This window comes from Argopecten irradians, chromosome 3, assembly GCF_041381155.1.
Source record: "Argopecten irradians isolate NY chromosome 3, Ai_NY, whole genome shotgun sequence".
Lineage (NCBI taxonomy): Eukaryota > Metazoa > Mollusca > Bivalvia > Pectinida > Pectinidae > Argopecten > Argopecten irradians.
In genome coordinates, this window is record NC_091136.1 from 21,776,540 (window position 1) to 21,799,165 (window position 22,626).

Sequence of the window (22,626 nt, forward strand, 5' to 3'; positions counted from 1 at the left end):
TTTATTGTTTCACAGGAAATGGGAACACTTGCCTATAGCTATACAACGAGGAAGAATTCAATGTACATATAAAAAACAGATGTATGATCCATTCATATACAAGTAACTTCAGCCATGTTCTTACAGAAATGGAAGTAATAGTATTAATCGTGGTATTGGTGCCTTGCCTTTATGCAGGTGAGTGTCTTGAGCACTGTACATGTACTGTAATATTCTACACACAGGGATCTGAGGATTAGTTAGTCTATATCATTATGGAACTACCAGAGTGCCCATAGACCATTTTTAGACTTTTAGGGGTTTAGATCAAAAATAGGTAAAAATCATATCCTACATTTTATAAGTGTAATTTCATATCAACTTTTTGAAAACTTTCACTTGACATAAATATTTCACAAAATGACATATTTGTAGACAACATATAGGGTAAAAATCTGCACAGGATAAACTTTTTGAATTTAAATTAGTTAATTGCATTAATACACATATGTCTATAATACTTAAAATCCAATTGTACTATTATCATTACTACAGCGCCCCTTCATTAACACTAGTAAATTTGAAGCCCATTAGGTTTTTTACCTATAACAAGTCATAGTGAAAATACCTAAATCGCGTTTTTGTTGTGACTGAAAATACCACATAAAATTACCTTTAAAACGACACATCACACTTGACTGTATTCAACATTGTTCTTTCACAAATCAAAATTTGAAAATTTGACAGCAAATACGACTTTTCTAAAAAAAAATTTTTTATTTTTTTCGCTTGAGCAACTGAATAAGTAAGACACTAGTCGAGTACCCTAACATTTGATGTTTAAAATGATATCCAAGTTATCATCAGTTCACCGTGATCCACAGCATCAGTTTATGTATTACTGGATATGAGTACTGAGAGTAAAATGTTAAATATTACCAACTTTATGTAAAAGTAGAATGTGATGATCAGGTGTTTATTTTGACCAAACCTTGAAATTAAACTGATATTTACACTTTTCAGAAATTCTACTTATCCGTTTTAAAAGAGTGGGACATATAATGCTGAGTGTTGTGATTTAACATATACACAATGTCATGTTGCATTCCAGAAACTGTATAAGCGTTTAGGTAATAAAAATTCAATACGACAGTCTGAGATAGGGGGTTAGAATTGCACCTGCTATCCCCATTGCATGATCGTAAAAGATGACTAAATTCGGTACCTTCTTTTGCTGGCGTCTATCAGACAAGGCGCTATATGTCTTTAGTAACCTAGGGGTTGAAAAATGATACCACCAAGTTTTTTCTCATCCAACATTCTTCACAAAAGTGCACTCTTTAATGGCCATTGCTTTCTAACAGCTTCATTTTGCTAGGTATTTTAGTCTAACTTCTTGGAAACTGAAGACTGAAATACCTTTTTGAATTAGTTTAAATTCGAATTCGTCGGTCAATGTTCAAATTACTATTTTCAAGAAAATACTATTGTTACTAAGTAAATTTTGGAAAGCTTTCTTTGACGAAGGCTCTTGGTAAAGCCCTTTGGTCAGGCAACACTGTAGAATGTACATGTATGAAATGGTATACACGGGATCCCGTCCCAGCTGTAGAAGGGCGTCAGTCAAAAATCATAGGTCCTACCAGTTTACTTTCGCGGTAGACAAGTTCCTGAATTCGTGACTCTATGAAATCGTTTTCATTGTTCATTGTCTAATACAACATTATTTTAAAGTTGTTTGGAAATACTATAAGGTCTTGACAACAGCCACTCTCCCAATCATAGATAAGTTTCTAAAAGACCAGTCTGAGAGAAGAAATTCAACTGATTTTAATTTTCCGTAAAATGATCTTCGTAAATATCATCTTTTGATGAATCATATTTATTCCCTACGAGCTTAAATTTCCCTCAATAATTCCATGAAAGGTTATGCTCTGTTTCGATTTACTCCCGCAGGCCCGTTTCACTTCTTTTCTTCTAAATCTAAAGAGTTGCTTGTATTGCCTTAATTAATTGTTAGGCACTACTGTATTCTTTGACAGTTTTGTATTGTGCTAATATTCAGATGACCGTTAAGACCTATGGGCCTCTTGTTAAATCATCTTGCCCGATGAGTCAGGTGACCTCAAGGCTGTTTTCGACTGGCAACTCTCGAATAAGAGTGCGGTTATTTAAAGAAAGGAGGAGTGTCAACTTGGGCCCTCTGGTGGCCATGACCGACACGCATTATTTTTGTTTACAGATACCAAGGGGTTAGGACATCATGATATGACATATGATTAAGGTCAGGTCTGAGTCCCTTGTGAGTTATAAAGGGTGTTAAACAGGAGGGGCAATTTTCTGTTTTGTCCAGTTTTGTTAGACACACAGATGAACAGGACACGCTCCCTGTAAACGGTAACGTAACAATATACATTTGATCCTGTGACAATCCTTCCTATCAATAAGGGCATCGATTGCTTGAGTCTGGAACTCTGTCAGCTTCAAATCAAAGGTTAAAAAATGTATTTGTAACATATTCTTAATAATAAATGAATTTTGCAATGTTGGTTTTTATCCTTCTTTCAAAGCGCGAAGAAAACTTCATTCTGATTGGTCGAAATTTCCGAAAACAACTTTTTTTTCGGGAAAACGACGCGATTCGTATCATGCGACCCACGGTATTAGACCGTAGGCTGATCAACGTGGGTAGCCGACAATTATGATTGGATGCGAGCTTGTCGCCAACACTAACACTACCTAGATTCGATCCCTTCATTACGTTATGAGAAAAGTGGTAACAAACTTAACTTTAAAAATACAAGATGGCGCCCTGGCGGCCATCTTGTTGATTGATCGGTCCCATTGGACTGTAAACAAAAGGAAGCAGATTATTGAAAATGTTAGAAACATCGAGTAAAAGACCGAACTCCAGCCCAGCGGGTAAAGAACAAAAGAAAGGAGAGCAAAACTAAAACTCTACATCAGCTCCTAATTATAAACATCCTAATTTGTCTAATGCCTAGGCCAGTGAGCAAATTTGATTCAACGGACAGTGAAGGCGGAAACAAAGACCTAACACGAATATGTTGTGATAACTTAAACAACACAACTATCATTGACGACATGAACACGAGAATGGCTAGCTATGAGAATAGGGAGTGCCCTGTCTCTTACCCAGGTCTCCACATCCCTGCTATATAATAGTTTCTGGTGGCAAATCTATGAACTCAACGGACCCGGTATATTGATGAGAATTTACAAGTACTTTTAACCAGGCCACTATTGATGAAGCGTAGCACCTTAAAGTTGTATATACCAACGCAGACAGCCTACGTAATAAAAAAAAGAAGAACTTGAAATACAACATCATAGCTGTTACCGAACTATATACTACCCAAAAACAGGAACAATTGTGACATTCAGCTGCTAGAATTCAACATTCCCAACTGCAAACTGTTCAGTAAGGAAATCGATAAATTGTTGAAAAATAAAGTATTTTCATCTCAGTAATCACGAAATTAAGATTCCAAATTTAGTCGCCTTTTACGAACATGCATTTAAGTAGCAGGCACAACTCTAATATCCTACATACAGTAAAGGCGTTGCTTGAAAAAAAAACCTTACAAAATAAGAATAGATATTTAAAAACCTGCTTTTCACATGGGAAAACAGAGGATGCATTAGTTATGACCTAATTTATGAACGTGACCTAGCTATTGTGATCCTACATGTAGGATGTAATTATCTAAAGCAGGCCATCTCAAGATCCACCTGCAGTACTAAATATCAACCTCAAGCTATCAAATCTTTGAAAAATCTTCATATTTAGCAAATGTTAAAATTTGAATATAATCGTTGAAAAATCTTCATTTTTAGATCACTGTAACCTACTTTTTGAGTGAAGACTAGATTATCTATGCAGGTAGAGGGCCCCGCAACCGCTGGAAACAATATCTTATTCGATACTGGAAATATATGTTCTTAACCTTAAAGTTGACTTTTTTATTACTGTTTTTTTTCAGTATCTATATACAGTATATTTCGTAAATATTCAAAACTTCACAAATTTTCACCGTTACAATATTATCTCTCCAAAGAAAGACTAACAAAGGGAGAGTGAATGAGAATGAATGAATATGTCCTGAGGGAGAGAGGGAGAGAAAATATAATATTAAAATAAATTTGAAATACTATTTTTATTAGCTGCAGTAAAGTGAGAAAGAGAACGAAATAGTATAAATGTGGAGAATAAAATTCAAAGCCAAAATGAAAATAAAAGAATGTACACGCATTTATATGGAGAAAAATAATAAAACGAAAGAAAAAAGCATAAATGTACGAAGATGAATGGCTCCGTGCCGTATAACATATAAAACATAAATAGATAATTATAAGACTAGACATTAACAGCACAATTTCACAAATACTGATTTCACCACATTTAAGTTAAACAACTCTTGGTTAAGTTATTTTTTTTTTTTTTTTTTTGCTAAACATTCAAAAACTTTATTTTTCTTAACGGAAAGGCCTTTTCTTTGAATATGTTTTGACTATGCTATGTAAAAACACATGACGAGCCCATCACGAGTACAAAAAATAAAAATAATGCTAAAATAGAAAAAAATTACTAGGTCACTGTGACCTACTTTTTGAAATTTTTAAATAGTTTTCAGAGTTGAACTTCACAAACCAAGATGTCAAGGCAAAAATTGCAAAAATTATTTTCGTATTTTTCCTTTATTCTAATAATTTAAAAAAAATGGATATTCTGAATAGCATACATATGCAGCTGACCCCTATGTGTCCTCATGTAATTTTTTTTTTCTAACACTGATTGGCCGTAAAACGGCCCAAAGTAATACCCCTCCTCTCTGTTGGTCAGAAATACCTGATGATAATCCGGGTACATGTACGTACAGGCACATAGGCTATGTTTGTCTATTTTTAGACAAATACATTTACGTGTTCTGTCTATATTTTTTAATATGCATTTTGGTCGGAACTATAAATATTTTAGCAAAATTAAGTAAAGATAAATTAATAAGGATTATCGATGTTTAATTTATATAACATTCAAAGGAAAACATAAAAGGAGTTTTAGCATCTGTTTTTCTTGGAATATACTCTTTGTAAAAGTGTTGCTTGTTATTAATAGATTCGCCTATCTCGGGTATCATGCTGTCTCCATCTGGTTCGAAAACTATTAGTGCAGGAGAAAATGCAAGCATTGAATGTCAAGTAAAGGGAGGTAACCCCCTGGCTACACTTTACTGGAGGTGTAAAGGATTACCAGTCCAAGGATACAACATATCTGGCCCAAAGCTAGCAGCATCCCGACTTATAATCCCTATTGACAAGTCCTACCACGGTCAACAGTGTGTGTGTAACGCCAGACATCTGACCAGACCTGACGGAGTCTTCGCCACAAAGAATGTGACTTTTGATGTGATTTGTAAGTACAATACTTTGTCCCACAATAAAAGTGTTTGTCATATTTTTTGTTTGTATCATACATTGGACGATCTATCATATCTACCATGACACACGTGCTTGTGATACGTTTTGTTTTCTGTTTTGTCATTGTAGCTATGGCGGTTCTGTCGTAATATGATTTTTCAACAATGTTTTCAGAACAATATCCATTTCAAACTTCTTTCCTAGTTCCATCAATGGAATATCAATAAAATTATCTGCCTATTTGACTCATATAACTGATAGACTAAAACCTAAACTATTTGCATAGCTTCAATGACTAATGTAGGCACAAGCCATAGACATATGATTTAAAACATATAGAACACTGCTTTATAGTTCAAAATCATTTGAATTATGGGTCTCCTAGCCCTTCGTTCAACTCAGAACTGTGCTGTAGTTTGGTGTTGAACACTTTCAAACTTTTAAATCAAATACTATTATAGTAAACTCACTTGATCACTTCACAACACAGTTATTTTTCACATTATATTCGTTTCAAATCGTCAGATATATTTGTTCAGTTTTTTGCTAGTATTAGAATAAACCATAACAACATTTTTAGAACCTCTGCTAGGTCACAAACAGACAAATTAATATTAATGGAGTAATTATCCAATACAAAAACGTTTTATCAAATTTCTTTTAGTTTTATGCAGGTGAAATGAAGTGCAATCACAGTGTCTCATCATCACAAGGCCTTTTTCATATTCTAAGCCAAAGCAGTCACTTGGTCGATTTCCTGACATAACGTTTCTTATTCTTGATCGCTGCCATCTTGAAAACATATGTTGGATCACTGCTTCAGATTACGGTTGACGTTTAGCTTTTAACTTTTTAAAATTCGCCAAATAGAACTGTACTCTATTCTACATGACTTCATCGTGTTTTTTCTAGATCCTCCGTCAGGAGTTGTATCTATTCTACATGACCTCATTTACTGTTTTTGAGATCCGTCGCTAGGAACTGTATCAATTCTATATGACCTAATTTATTGTTTTTGAGATCCGCCGACAGAAACTGTATCAATTCTATATGACCTAATTTGTTGTTTTTGAGATTCGCCGACAGAAACTGTATCAATTCTATATGACCTAATTTGTTGTATTTGAGATCCGCCGGCAGAAACCGTATTAATTCTATATGACATAATTTATTGTTTTTGAGATCCGCCGACAGGAACGGTGTCAATTCTAGATGACCTAATTTGTTGTTTTTGAGATCCGCCGACAGGAACGGTATCAATTCTATATGACATAATTTGTTGTTTTTGAGATCCGCCGACAGGAACGGTATTAATTCTATATGACATAATTTGTTGTTTTTGAGATCCGCCAACAGAAACTGTATCAATTCTATATGACATAATTTGTTGTTTTTGAGATCCGCCAACAGAAACTGTATTAATTCTATATGACCTAATTTGTTGTTTTTGAGATTCGCCGACAGAAACTGTATCAATTCTATATGACCTAATTTGTTGTATTTGAGATCCGCCGGCAGGAACGGTATTAATTCTATATGACATAATTTGTTGTTTTTGAGATCCGCCGACAGGAACGGTATCAATTCTATATGACATAATTTGTTGTTTTTGAGATCCGCCGACAGGAACGGTATCAATTCTATAGGACATAATTTGTTGTTTTTGAGATCCGCCAACAGAAACTGTATCAATTCTTTATGACATAATCTGTTGTTTTTGAGATCTGCCAACAGAAACTGTATCAATTCTACATGAACACATTTATTGGTTTTTTTTTTTTTTTAGATTCGCCGACAGGAGCTGTATCTATGACGCCATCTGGTAGTCAGACCTTTCAGACGCTTTCTAATGTAACGCTCACGTGTCAGGTGAGGGGAGATAACCCTCTCGCTAGATTTACTTGGCGCTGTAAAAGAAAGGCATTGATTAGACGTCAATGGTCTGCTGGGAACATATCACGATCGAGTCTGTCTGTTACAGTGGATACCAGTTATCACCTAAAAACATGTACTTGTACCGCATGGCATAATGCAACTAGAAATGGACGTTTCGGTGAAGCGAATGTCAAGTTTGATATCCTATGTAAGTATCACAGACTTAAGCTGATATTTACCTATTTTTGATACTTTTCGTCCTCGTGAACTAAGATTTCTCTTCCCATTATTTTAAAAAGATAAATAAATCAATTTTCATAATCGGGTAAAAATGCTCTATGTGTCCAGAGCAAATGTAGTCGAGTTTAGAAATTTTAAGAACAACATATCAATCGATATCTAAAGAGTAGAACTCGATGAAATATTGATGATACCTAATGACCAACAAGACTGAATATAAAAAAAATATAACATATTGAAAACGATATGTTCATGAATATCCGACTTTTGCTGAATTCCATTCGTATATTTTTCATGTACTTTAGATAAGATTGAAAGCAAATGAACCAAATAGATTAGCTAACAATGATGATGTAGAATTAGTGACGACGATTCAGACTGGTACATATTGCCTTACGTACATGATTATTGCAGATTCACCAGTAGTCACACTTGATCCTACACTAGTTCATGTCAAGGAAGGTAGCACTTTCACCAAGATATGTAGTGCTCGGGGGAACCCAACACCAACGATTTCCTGGCATCACGGATCTTACGTTACTTCAGACGACGTTCTGACGTTCACAAATATCAGCAGATTGGACGCAGGAAACTACACGTGTAATGCTAGTGCTACACACCAAGGTGTTGCCCTGTCCTCAGTGGCGACACTTCAGCTTGTTGTATTGTGTAAGTACTCAAGTATTGTTCTCCATCTTCACCATGTGAAAATGTTATTGGTAGTATTATAAAACTTAACAGGGCAACTTTATTGATAGAGATGTGGAATCATAGATATGTATTCATGATAATGGTATATATTTTTAACAAAAGTGAATCACTCTATATCGTTATATCTATAAATGAAAGTCTATTTGATTATGTCATTTTTGTTTAGATGGACCTGATGTTGATGTTTACATCAACAACACTAAAGAAAATACCACAAATCTTGCATTGAAATGTACAGCTAAAGGTGTACCGGCAACTTACAATTACACGTGGACCCACAGCATCGGTTCTACTGTCATCAGGGACACATTTGCTCACGTGACTAATTCAGGGTCAGTCAGTACATTGATCATTTCCAGAGCGAGGCTACAGGACATGGGGATGTACAAATGTGAGGTAGAGAATGGATTTCCTGGGAGAGACGGGCAGATCGTACAAACAGCAGAAGGATTCTTGTCTGTAACAGGTTGTGTCTTGTACTAAAATCGTTAAAATTCTAATATAAAGCTTTTGTACAACTTCAAAAAACAATCAGAAAAAATATATCATCTAGAACCTATAAAGAAATAGCTTTATTCGTTTTTCCGAAAATCCCGAAAGAAAAGAAGAAAATTACAACATTCCATTTTGTAAACAAAAACTCATTTGTGCATCTATATACAATATATGGGCAAACTGGTTATTCGCGTTATCATTTCAAGTCATTGTGCAATGCTAACGTATATGATATCATATTGTATTTCAAACATGTTTAATTTATTTTAGCATTGGTTTAAAGACTGAGGTTCTTGTCACGTTGAAGTATCCATTGAAATATATTTGTCAAGTAATTATTACACGAATGACCAAAAACCATATATCAATACGAGTGTAAATCCGATATATCAAGTAAACATATGAAATAAATATTTTCGAGTTTAGGCAGTCCGCGGGTGATTGGAGCAAAGAAAAATTATTTCCCAGAAAAGAATGCGTCCTTGGCTATCAACATGACATTCCTGAGTTTCCCTGAGGCCGACGCCACCACACTCCATCATACTGGCCCGTCGTCACCACCACCCAGTCAGCCTACCGTGTCTGTAGCCCCAGTCCTGGTGGAAGTGGCCTTCTACAACAAGACGGTGTCTATAGACGGCTTCGTGGTACAAATACTCTTTAACAAATTCGAGACGGGACATCGAGGACAGTATCAGCTGTTTATCAATAACTCTTACGACTATAACTACGATTTCGAAATAGAAATATCGGGTGAGGATTATTATGGTCACTGTTTTATTTGACAGATCATTTAATTTGAACAATGACGCTTTGGGGAACATATTCTTCTAATCTTATTCCCTTGTGTACCAGTATGTTATACGTCTACATGTATATTGGTTTCTGTACGAAAAATTTGCATACGTAATGCATATGAAACAACTAGACATCTCATGGTTTAAATATTAATACACTGTAAAATACAAAACATTTTTTCTAATATCAAAACTTTTTTTCTAATATCAAAACTCTTTGATAATTGAAAAACTTTATATGTATCGATAGACAAGCCTGATGCCCCGACACACCTGGTGATTGATGGGATCACAGAAAACAGCGCCCGGATATCTTGGCTTCCCGGGGAGGATAACGGACACCCCCAGACATTTACGATCAGCTATTGGAAATTTAGTGAAGAACAACAGCAAAATGTCAGCCTCAACTACACCGTCACGGAATTCACGGTGACCAAGCTTGCTGAGTCAACCAAGTATGTTGTCATTCTATATGCCAGTAACGAGAAAGGAGCTAGTGAAAAGATTGACGCTACATTTCACACAAACTCAGGTAAATATTTGATTTATTTGGCTCTATTTGCCCTATTTGCTAAAATTAATATGTATTCGTAAATTCAAAACAAAACTCTGCTCTCATACTTGACAGTATTATTCCGCAGTTCCTATCTTAGGAAATATATCTCAGCTGACACCTGTTAGACAATGATGTGACGTCATCAATAACGCGATAAGCATTATCGACATATAGTCATCAATTTTAATGCATTGTGTGATTCGGAGCTATGACATTGTTTTAAAAAGATGATTTTCACCCTTCTTTGTTAAAGTAACGGAAAAAAATACCAAAAATTGGTCTGTCAAGGTACATGGATATTTCGTGAAAGATATTGGCTGGTCAAAACTCAGGCCTCTTGTTAACCAGCCAAGATCGGGTTGAGTAATAACATTCTATTATTTATTACAATGGGTAAAATTGAAGTCCATTGCTAAGGCCTCGCACAATTAATATGTATATTTCGGTATTAGAATGCTCTGATTTTGTATTTTTGTAAAAATCTAAAACACAATTTTCTCTTTTGTCCAGGGTATTCACATTTTTTCACTTCGTATTGCTGAGTTAGACTGAAATGTTTCTTTTTGCAGTTGACAAATTATTTGGGATCAATATTTCACATAAAAATAAATAAAATAGAGCATATATAATGACTACCAGGCAATATCACATTCTATCATTAGTATCAATATCGATTTTTTTCATTAAATCCATAACGAATTAATATACCATTCCATTACAACTTGTAGCAGACACATCTGTTCGACTACTGGATATTATTGCTGGAGGGTCTGGGGCAGCTGTTCTTGTCATCGTCTTAAGTGTGATCATTATTGTGGTTGTTTGTATCCAGAGGACAAGAAAATATTCCCCTCGACGAAGTAAGTAAATGTTATTTATAAAATGGAAATTATTTTTAAATTAGAATCTTTAATATGAAATATATTCCTGTCATATTTTATTATTTGCAGAGAGTACAGAACCTGAAGACAGGTAAGCACTATGTTAATTATGATTTCACCTGGTTACAACTTTGAAATAATAAGTACAAAGCTTTAAACAGTGTGGTTAATTGAAATATCTTATTTTTGGAACAAATTTTTCAATGTTTAAAATTTCTTAAATGCATACTGAAGAGGACATACAATATCGACCGTTATTATCGCTATCTATAATTATCGTGCTTTGTCCATCAATGTGAGGGGGCCGCGGTGGCCGAGTGGTTAAGATGTCCCGACATATTACCACAAACCCTCCACCTCTGGGAAGCGGGTTCGAATCCCATGTGGGGCAGTTGCCAGGTACTGACCGCTGGTCGGTGGTTTTTCTCCGGGTACTCCGGCTTTCCTCCACCAACAAACCTGGCACGTCCTTACATGACCCTGGCTGTTAATAGGACGTAAAAATAAACAAACCAAAAAAATCATCAATGTGCGTAAGTCTATTGCATTATAAAACCTTCTTCTTATATATTATATCGACGACCCGTTAATATTAACCTTTAGAAACAGTATGAACACTTCAAGTGTTCTTCGTTTACTTGTAAACTAATCTTGATTTCACTTGATTCAGACCTGGAGACAACAATGGTGAGTTGATATCAAACTCTTCACCTATCTCCTCTATCAGTTTCTATCTAATTCACAAACGAGCTGTATGTCACCTTACCTATATATGTTGTGCTCTAGATTTCGTGAAAATTATAATAGGTGAACAATATTTCCATATATATGTATATCATTCTAAGTCTTTCCGTAATTCCAAATATAAATATGGCTTCAATTCAATAGAATTTGCATTTTCATATTTTCATGCTGCGATCTTTTAAGAAACTGTTTTCTCATATGTTGGTATTCACTAAGTCTGGACTGAGTACCATTCTTTTAATAAAAAGCCATGAGATCAAAGATACATTTTATCTCATACTAGCATTATATTGCTAGGTTTTTTTTTTGTTCTAAAATAAATCAAATCCTTCGAAGTTACTCATTAGTCGAAGTTATAATTTACTAAAAGTGAGCAAACTCTGCTCCTTCTTATGAACTGATACATTTAACGGATTGTAAGATAAAAAAAACACACACACACACAGCTTAGTTTATCAGATATCCTCGGGACTTACGTCACGTTATTGTCATAATCATGACGTCAGGCATCATTGTGAAAATGGGTACTACGATATATAGCAAAATGGGTACTACGATATATAGCAAAATGGGTACTACGATATATAGCAAAATGGGTACTACGATATAAAGCAAAATGGGTACTACGATATATAGCAAAATGAAAATATACGTACTAGATAGAAAACATGGGATCGACAAATAGATCTTCTTTTAAAAACGATTTGTAAATGTCAACAGACTTAAATGCCAAAATGTGTGGTATAGAAAGAGGGTCTTCGATCATTTCTGTGACTTACTGCTACCACGAATTTCTACATAAATGTGGCACAAATGTTCTATTTTATGATGAGGGTACTGTTTATCATGTTTGATTTGTAATAAAACATTAAACACTCCAATTTCTAAATATTCTTCATTTCAGGTGGAATGAAAGATAACATTTTATATGAATCTGCTGGTCCTGATTGGGCGCCGGAACCAGGTCCAAGTACTATCAATAAACACATGGAAGCTAGTCATGACGCGGACGCTCAACCAAAGCAGGACACTGCTGCTACAGAAACGCGTGTGTACGCTGAGGTGAGCGACGCAGTGAAATCGACGGAACAATCAGATCCTCTGACGCCGACAGAGACAAAAACGGGTAAGTATCTTCCTCTCTTATGGATTTCGATATCAACCTCCTAGGTTATTTAACCTGCAACTGCCCCGCATACTGACGGATAACTTCTACCGGATACACTTGTGCGTTATCCGTCAATACGATATATTTTTTCTCCCATACTTCACAGGGATATCCCGTGGTTGCTAGGGAAAAGATATCTCAATCTTACACGGGGGAGGGGGGGGTGTAAGACAGCTCACACGCGCCTGACAATAACGTGGCATTGTAGATGACGTCATACTCGTGAAAGATTTTGGTCAACCCTCGGCAAGCCTCTGGTGAACGGACAAAATCTTTTACTCGGGTTGAGATATCCCTGTCCACTTTACAGACCCATGTAAGATTCTTTTAATCCGTCAATATGATCACGTGAAATTGTTCCACATCATTGGCCCGTGTAGTATGTCGCGGTGAGATTGCTCTTTAGATATTAAATAGGTCCTCTCCTAAATGTGACGCAACTTGATATTACCATGGTGCTCGATGGTCAACCGTATTGACCACATGGATATACTTTGCATAGCATATCTACTGTAGGAACGAAATCGATGGGGAAACTTATATTCACACTTTCAGATTGGATGAAAGATAACATTCTATATGAATCTACTGGTCCAACTGGGATGCCGCAAGCAGATCCAAGTACTCAGACATCGTCAGAAGAAGCGGCTTATGCTGAAGTACAGAAACCACAGAAGGACAGAACGGGTAAGATTATTGTTCGTCCAGTACTACTTGTTTACAGAACAGATGGTTGTGAACGATAGGGATGGGGTGAGGAAAAGAGGGAGGGTTTGGCCGTGATGTTTTGCAACGTTGCGGTTTTTTTTTTTTTATAAATGTAGCCATATCATATCTAAAATATCAAGTTATAACACTAGCAATCGTATATAATAATAACTAATATGTAATGGCAGAAGCAACTAAGTATTTTAGGTCAATTTATTTAGTGGAATGTTTTAAAGACAGCAACATACGGCTCTTTGTGTAAATGTCTAGCTTTAACGAATATTCATAAACATGAATATTCATATTCATATTTCTTATATTTCAAAATACATTATTAATATGTTCTTCGTATTACTTAGATATATAAACTTAGTTATATTTAGATTATTTTGTAAACGGTTTAATTCTATTTTTTTTCTAATTCTTGCAGAACATGAAATGGACAGGTACGTATGCACTGCATTCCCTGTAGAGATAACACATGGTTCATATTTACCGAAACAATATGTCATCTCTGTGAATGTAAAAACAAATGTATATATAACATGTTGAGGTAGTAGAGACATCACATTCTAATAATAATATTTCGTATTTACAATTTCTTTCATATATTTTATACCGTATGATAGTTTAGCTTCTCTTGATTATTTCCAAATTCTTTTATACCATTTCACTTCGTTATTCAGGCCTACTGATGGTGATAATGGTGAGTTGATTTCAATTTATTTTGTTCAAAGAGATGAAAAATCTGAAACGAAAATAAAACATTTTTCAAAAATATGAAGAAAAAACCTACACACATCGACTATGGCACATTCACGTTCCTATTGATGGGTGATCTGGTTTACCATACCGAATAATCCTTGGCAATATTCTTTCTTATGTACTTTCAAAATAGATATCAATAGTGATCTCTGTCCGGAATTCAAGAGATGACTTGATAAGCAATTCAGAAAGTTTAAAATAATAATAATAATAAGCCATGGTTATTTCAAATATATCACTGTCAAAATGGCTTTTTCTGAACAAGCACCAAGCCCTGTTTTTCCTTACGAAAACCTTACGAACGATATGTATTGACAATATGATTCTGTGAACAATCGCTATTATGATCAATTTTTGCATTAATCTCATACATCAGTTATTTAAGCATTATTCTCAATATCATTTAAGTTTATGAAGTTATAGACAAAAATGAACAACAACAAAAACACCCTTCATAGACGCGAAGCGCAAAGTTTATGACTTAATAATGTCAGTCCTTGTTTATATGCCTTGAGGATAATGCCTATAATTTAATCTAGATAACTCAATCATGTACTAATAAACTGCCGCGATTTTATTTACTTTCACAATAAAACAAATTGAGTTGTGGCGCATTGATACATATGTATCTTATCTAATAATTCAGTTTGGCTAATGAATATGCCGCTTTTAAAATATCCCTGTGAAAACGCTATGTACGTATGACCTCATTATACTTTACGTATAATTCTTTCGGACTATGGAAAAATAACCAACAATCGATAAGAATAAAATCAATAGAAATGAGTGTAACATACGAAATTCAATTATTTTGTGATGGACAATGGATCAATTTTAATTAACCTAAAAGCGGTCTTTTCGATTTCGTAGATGGGATGAAAGCTAACGTGTTATATGAATCTGCTGGTTCGAATGAGTCCCAGCAGCCAGGGCCAAGTACCCAAGGTACACAATCGGACACAGCAGCGTATGCAGAGGTGCAGTAGCCACGGAAGGGGAAGGCGGGAAAAGGTAAATATTTATATAAACGATACAAATGAACTTTATAAACACTTCAAAAACATTGCAGTCATATCAAATGTAAAAATAAGTTAAGGGTTACTGTAGTTAGATAAACAGTTTACCGTACCATCTGGTTTGATTCAGTGCTAAAGGTTAAGTTTGATTTTATGAATATCAAAGTTTATCATCGACGCATTTTATTTATGCAATACTACGATTGCAGCATATTCATTTTGAACAATGACTGATCTACATTGTAAATGAGTAATATCATGAAAAGTTGCGTGACGTCATCGTTGGAGGTCATTTATGGCAATATTCCTAGCCTATTTTTTGAAAGCCAATGTGATCATGATGCATACGACGTTCACAGATACGACAGTCTGATTAAGTTTTAATAAAGTTATATTGTTTGACGCTGACATTCTGTGAAATAGTCTATATAGAGTTATATTGTTTGACGCTGACATTCTGTGAAATAGTCTATATAGAGTTATATTGTTTGACGCTGACATTCTGTGAAATAGTCTATATAGAGTTATATTGTTTGACGCTGACAGGCTTTGACGCTGAACATTCTGTGAAATAGTCTATATAGAGTTATATTGTTTGACGCTGACATTCTGTGAAATAGTCTATATAGAGTTATATTGTTTGACGCTGACATTCTGTGAAATAGTCTATATAGAGTTATATTGTTTGACGCTGACATTCTGTGAAATAGTCTATATAGAGTTATATTGTTTGACGCTGACATTCTGTGAAATAGTCTATATAGAGTTATATTGTTTGACGCTGACATTCTGTGAAATAGTCTATATAGAGTTATATTGATTGACGCTGACATTCTGTGAAATAGTCTATATAGAGCTATATTGTTTGACGCTGACATTCTGTGAAATAGTCTATATAGAGTTATATTGTTTGACGCTGACATTCTGTGAAGTAGTCTATATAGAGTTATATTGTTTGACGCTGACATTCTGTGAAATAGTCTATATAGAGTTATATTGTTTGACGCTGACATTCTGTGAAATAGTCTATATAGAGTTATATTGTTTGACGCTGACATTCTGTGAAATAGTCTATATTATATTGAGTTTATTGTTTGACGCTGCAATTCTGTGAAATAGTATATATAGAGTTATAATGTTTCACGCTACAATTCTATGAAATAGTCTATCTAGTTACATGTATATTGTTTTTACATCGTAAAATGTGAAGGTGAGATAAAGACTAGATATGTAACATTCTGAATAAGAACGTTAAATAACGTAAAAACAATTGTGTTTTTGTTTCCTCAGATCTCATACGGGACAAAGCAGACATTGGGAGCACAGACGATAGATATATAACAAAGGACTGGTTGTCAATTAATATTCTAATGTTGCTAGGAAGACATAATTCTTAAAATTTATGCAACGCATTTGCTGTTTTGTTATTGGCTGAAAAGCGTGATGTGTACATTGTGAGATTGTCATAATCTCATCAGAGAGAAGAATACTAGTTTTGATTAATTATTGTGATGATCTGTTAGTGAATGTGATATGGTGCAAACTTACCATTTCGTGCTTTGATATCAAACTTAATGCAATGTGTATGTGATCAACAAGAAAAATTTACTCAAGCTAATTTTAGAAATATTTGCCAATTTAAAAATTCGACAATTTTGCCGTACTGCCAGTTTCACGTACATTCTTTAAAATGAAGGAAATCCTTAACTTAAAATTTTCCCTTGGAAAGCATTACAAATTTTAAGGAAGGCTCCTTTACTTAAGATTTTTTCCTTAACTTTTGTAATGCTTTTCTATGGGAAAATCGAAGGTAAGGAATTCAGTAATGTTAAGGAATGTTCCCGAAACTGGGCCCAGATACTTTATATTGGGGCCGTTGCTCGCTGGAATAAAGGACTACCGTTCATGCGACCCTGACCTTTAGTGAAATTCATTGGAGTTGAATAATTTTAAATCTAAAAACAAAACTTGCTCGACAGTCATCTTTCGCATTTTGACTCACAGAATATGGTGCAATGGTGGGACAATAAAAGAATTCTTTAAATATAAAAATAATTAATGCTAGGAACAACGTTGTGTATTTGAACATATCTACAGATAAATCTAATAATATACTTCTCTTTTTGTTTAAAATTTGTTTCTAAGAACCAAATGTTATTTTTATCATAATGTATTGTCAATGCATTCATTGTAATCCTTCAGTCTTATAGACCTAAATATGGCTTTCTGTATGGTTATTCATATACATTATCAATCAGTTCTATACAAATTATACTTTCTAATCATTATGAGTTCTAACAATCCAGTTCTGATGCGGTAAAAAGAAAGTGAAAAACGTGTTGAAGACTAAAATCATAACCCAAGATATAGAACGAGGAGTGTATGCAATGGGCCTCACCTCTATTGAAATATATATTGTCTAGATATGTAAGGTACCGTCTAGCCGGTTATTTTCGCGGGGATGATATTTTCACGGTTTTGTGGCACATTGCTATGATCGCGACTTTTTTTTTTTTTTTTTTGATCCGCGAAATAATGAAAAATCGTTTAATGATATCTACCTTTAAAATCCATATCGAGAAAACTAAAAATCCTTGTACAAAATTTCGAGGATCACAAAATGAAATTCAGAAGGCTGGCCAATATCGGATTTGTTATTTTCAGTACCGTTTATCAGCTACATGTATGAAACATCCCTTCAATTATTTCGAACAAGACTTAATTTACTTAAGTCCTTAATGGCCAGGATTTGTTTAACATTTTGTATACAAATTGTGGTCTTTAATACAAACTTTTGAAAGTTATCATTCATTGTGTACAAAACTTAATTATTATTATCATCTTTAGTATCCCATTTTAGTTCTCCGTCAGATGTATTGTCACGAGCTCACCTGGTTCGAAGCTTAAGGCTCACCTGGCCCGAAGGCTTATACAGTACATGTATCATGGCGTCCGTCGTCCGTCCGTCAGCATTTCGTTTAAATTGCTACTAATCATAGAGTTCTGCATGGATTGAAACTACATTTGACCTGACACATTCTAGAGGGAAGGGGAATAGAGCTTGTATAAATTTTGGCTCTGACATATATTTCAGTTATTTTATTCAGGTCAAATATAGCAATAACACATTTGAAAAATTAAATTTGTTTTATTGTATGTCTTCGATTGTTTCGTACATGTGTTATTTGTAAACATTGACACGTGATTTTGTGTAATGCCAAAAGAAATCAGCCAGTGTTTACATGCACAAATTGTATTCATACGCCTAGCTGAATCGGGTCACGTTCTACACTCAAGTTATTAAGAAATAAACATATCTGCCCCAACTTTGTTTATCGATACAGAAACAGTGGCAGTTGTAAATATATTAATATAACCCGTAACAAAGTTGCGTAATACATGTATTTACATATTTTCATATTCATCGCTGAATCGCTGAAATGACATCTTTGGTAAGCTTCTTGGCTTGTTTGATGTACGTTGATGCTTTCTTCAACTGGTATAGTACTATACATATGCGTACTATTTGTTAAAAACTTCCGGTTGCGTTAAAAGGTGTCTATATTTGACACTTGATAATCGTTCGTTAGTTCCTGTAATATTGATTATGTACATATACGGTACATCATGGTGACCCTATTGGGTGTTAAAAATAACCTCTCCATTTAAAATGTTAGTGGTTGTTTAACAGTTCATACTACCACTACACTGTTCAGTTGACTAACTCATTAGTAGAACGTTGGTCGAAATTTGGTTGGGTGGTTGACCCACAATTTGTTCAGTCTGGATTTGAAGCAATTAAGCGTTGGTGATGTAACCACTTCCTCTGAGAGCGAGTTCCATGTATTAATTACTCGATTACTGAAGAAATTTCCGGTTGAGTTTAGCCTAAATCGTTTTTTGAAGAGTTTTTTCGAGTGTCCTCTAGTTGCTATACCCGTTAGTTCTCTGAACATAGTTGTTTGATCCAGAATGTCTATTTTGTTTAAAATCTTGTAGACTTGAATCACATCTGCCCTGTTTCTTCTATATTCTAAACTTGGTAGCCCGAGTTTCTTGATACGCTCTGAATACGATAAGTTTTTAATTGATGGTATCCTTTTAGTTGCTCTTCGTTGTACGTTTTCCAGTGTAATTTTATCACGTGTCAACATTGGTGACCAGATTGTAGTTGCGTACTCCAAATGGGGACGAATTAAAGTTTTGTATAGAGTAATAAACATGGTCGGACTCATGTAGGTGAAGGTGCGGAACACTATTCCCAACATCCTATTCGCTTTTAAGGCTGCTGCATTACATTGTGCTGTGAATTTGAGTTGGTTGTCTATAGTGACTCCAAGATCCTTTTCCATGGTTACTCGAGAGATAGTAGTCGTGTTGCCTTGTGTTGTGAGGGTGTAATTGTGGTTTCCCAGATTGTTTCCAATTTCCAAGAATTTACATTTGTCTGTGTTAAGGCTCATTAACCATGTCTTCGTGCGTATTAATATGTTCATGATCACATATAGTTTGTTACATGCATTTTTTTTTATTTTGCATCTCCGACTTTGTTTACGTTATGTCATATTGATCATCTCAAAAAAAGCGTCCTTGATACTACATTTACCAATTGTTCAGCTTATCGGTCATAAAGCACATATCATATGTTAATAAGCTATTTCTACTGAACCGTCAGTTCATGGACTATTTCTACTGAACCGTCAGTTCATGGACTATTTCTACTGAACCGTCATCAGTTCATAAGCTATTACAAGTCGTCAGTTCATCATAGGTGTATTTCTACTGAGCGGTCAGTTCTTAAGCTATTTCTACTGGACCGTCAGTTCATAAGCTATTTCTACTTAGCCGTCAGTTCATAAGCTATTTCTGGTGAGGTGTCAGTTCATAAGCTATTTCTACTGAGCCATCAGTTCGAAAGCTATTTCTATTGAGCCTTCAGTTGTTAAGCTATTTCTAATGAGTCTTCAGTTCATAAGCTATTAATTTCTATTGAACCTTCAGTTCATAAGCTATTTCTACTGAGCCATCAGTTCATAAGCTATTTATATTGAACCTTCAGTTCATAAGCTATTTCTACTGAGCCATCAGTTCGAAAGCTATTTCTATTGAACCTTCAGTTCATAAGCTATTTCTACTGAGTCTTCAGTTCATAAGCTATTAATTTCTATTGAACCTTCAGTTCATAAGCCATTTCTACCGAGCCTTCAGTTCATAAGCTATTTCTACTGAGTCTTCAGTTCTTAAGCTATTTCTACTGAGTCTTCAGTTCATAAGCTATTTGCTATCTTTATTACACGATTTAGTATAAATATGGTTTTGATTCTCATCACATTGTCATTAAAACTGTGCTATTTAAATTTGCTTAATAAAATCCTTTATCATTTCATAGCATATTATTTGTTTCTATGTTATAAAATAGCTATGGATCCATCGAAGAAGTTGCCTCTTTCGATATTTGATAGGAATGTCAGGTTCTTTGTGAAAATAGGTTGATTTGACCGAATCTGGAACGGACCCTTTACCTTCTATCACCCGCAGCAGACTTATATACATACATGTATACCTGGTTAGTTCGACGTCGGCAAATCCTTGGAAACACCTTGAATAATTGCGTCTGACCTGAGCATACACTTTTGTCAATCCAACAGAACTTTGTACAATGTGTTCGAGTATAAACTCTTTTTCCATTTAGGTGAAGATGTATTTCAGGTTTAATGAAGAGTTTTATAACAAATATATTAGGAATAGAATTAGATAATCACTTACAACAATTACATAACAAGGAAAATAAGAATAATCGGTTATAAACAGCGCCCTCGGATACGTCAAATCCGGAAATCAGCTCAATCGATTCTTTTTGTGTTTGACGTACGTCCTTTCAAAAACAGGAGATGCATTTACCAAAATATCCTGATTATTAATATTGATAACGATTTATGTCAGTTGTTTGCGAATTTCTATTTACGCTACAAATGAATAATGACATATTCAATATGTTACATAATCTCTGTGGTGGACTTTTCGTTTGATTAGGGTATAGAAAACAAAGTAATATTTTAATATATTCAAGGGAAAAAAAACCCAGAGAAAATATCCTTAAGTAAAAGACACTTTTATTTTTTATGTATAAAACTATACACGTGAATAACATGAGTAGATGGTTTTGTCATCACAAAGTTTACACACCATCAAAAACCAACTTTATGGCAGTTTTTAGGCCTTTCCCATAAAGAATGTACATTAGCATTATCAAACATATATTGATGTTCTGTTATTAGTTGCTTTCATTGAAACATTTTTGTCATAAAAAAATTCTTCTAAAGGGTCACGATGGCTGAATAATAGAGTGTATTCATGGACAATATATGGAGGGTGGAGGAATTAATACATGTAAAATGGCTTGTCAAGAGACGGCAAGTGGTTGGTTTTGACTTGTTAGTAACCATGCAAGGGTTATTCTCTCCTCCTTTCTCAACACGGGCTTGGATGACGGCAAGTGGGGTAGGGGATTTCCTTATAAAGGGGTAATATGCGTGTACGGGGTGACGGCCGCTGTCGGCTATTGTAATAGCTAGCTATACATCTAAGCACATATAATAACTGTTGCCATGGCTACCGGAACCTTTTTTACTCCCTCATTCCCACCCCACAACCAAATTATATAAAGGTGACACGTACGTACCTTACCTGCGAAGATGACCAGTCAGCTGACACAACCTGTAGGATCATCCCCAGGGGGTCCATTTATAACATTCATTAGCATTTGATATCATGCTGTTACAGCCTCGAGCTCTGTACCTGTATAACCACATACAATGTATTTAGGTAAGCAATTAGATGGTTATCTAAATCTCAGTAAAGTCTACCAGTCTACATGTAAATGACCTCATATGGTTGTGTTTCAAAAATAATAATGATAATAATAATAGACCTACTTATTTTATAAACATTTACTTTATTTCATTTGCATCAATTATTGATCTACAAAAAGGTTTGTCCTTGATTTGAAAATATATTAAACTGACGATAATTTATACACGTTGTTTTGTATCTTGACCCCCTCCTCCTAAAAAATGATAATAATGATAAACACGTTGTTTTGTATCTTGACCCCCTCCTCCTAAAAAATGATAATAATGATACATTTAATAATAATTAAACGTACATGATACATATACCAGTACGACACATATGTTTCTGGTATTGGTAATACCAGAAACATACACATATATGGTTCTGCCAAATACAATAC

General features: G+C 34.7%; 1 protein-coding gene across 3 annotated transcripts; it reads left to right on the plus strand.

Moving 5' to 3' along the window:
• The first annotated feature begins 2 nt into the window (after positions 1 to 2).
• Positions 3 to 22,312, plus strand: LOC138317853 (nephrin-like). Of its 3 annotated transcripts, none has more exons than XM_069259792.1 (16): positions 4 to 177; positions 5,117 to 5,413; positions 7,205 to 7,501; positions 7,948 to 8,202; positions 8,411 to 8,710; positions 9,166 to 9,492; positions 9,787 to 10,068; positions 10,821 to 10,952; positions 11,043 to 11,064; positions 11,644 to 11,660; positions 12,622 to 12,843; positions 13,441 to 13,572; positions 14,024 to 14,039; positions 14,280 to 14,299; positions 15,229 to 15,369; positions 16,665 to 22,311. In XM_069259792.1, the coding sequence occupies exons 1-15, from the start codon at positions 84 to 86 to the stop codon at positions 15,342 to 15,344; spliced, it is 2,529 nt and encodes an 842-aa protein (XP_069115893.1). In that variant the 5' UTR covers positions 4 to 83; the 3' UTR covers positions 15,345 to 15,369; positions 16,665 to 22,311. The 3 variants fall into 3 exon arrangements, with proteins under 3 accessions (XP_069115894.1, XP_069115893.1, XP_069115895.1); XM_069259794.1 differs by having other exon boundaries at positions 5 to 177; positions 5,169 to 5,413; XM_069259793.1 differs by lacking the exon at positions 10,821 to 10,952 and having other exon boundaries at positions 3 to 177; positions 16,665 to 22,312.
• The last annotated feature ends 314 nt before the right edge of the window (positions 22,313 to 22,626 follow it).

Bases quoted from the DNA above. Each gene is read 5' to 3' on its own strand.
- LOC138317853 (XM_069259792.1), top strand. From the start codon at position 84: ATGATCCATTCATATACAAGTAACTTCAGCCATGTTCTTACAGAAATG. The intron at 7,502-7,947 runs GTAAGTATCACA...TGATTATTGCAG, and splicing joins TGTCAAGTTTGATATCCTAT to ATTCACCAGTAGTCACACTT. The intron at 8,711-9,165 runs GTTGTGTCTTGT...TTTCGAGTTTAG, and splicing joins AGGATTCTTGTCTGTAACAG to GCAGTCCGCGGGTGATTGGA.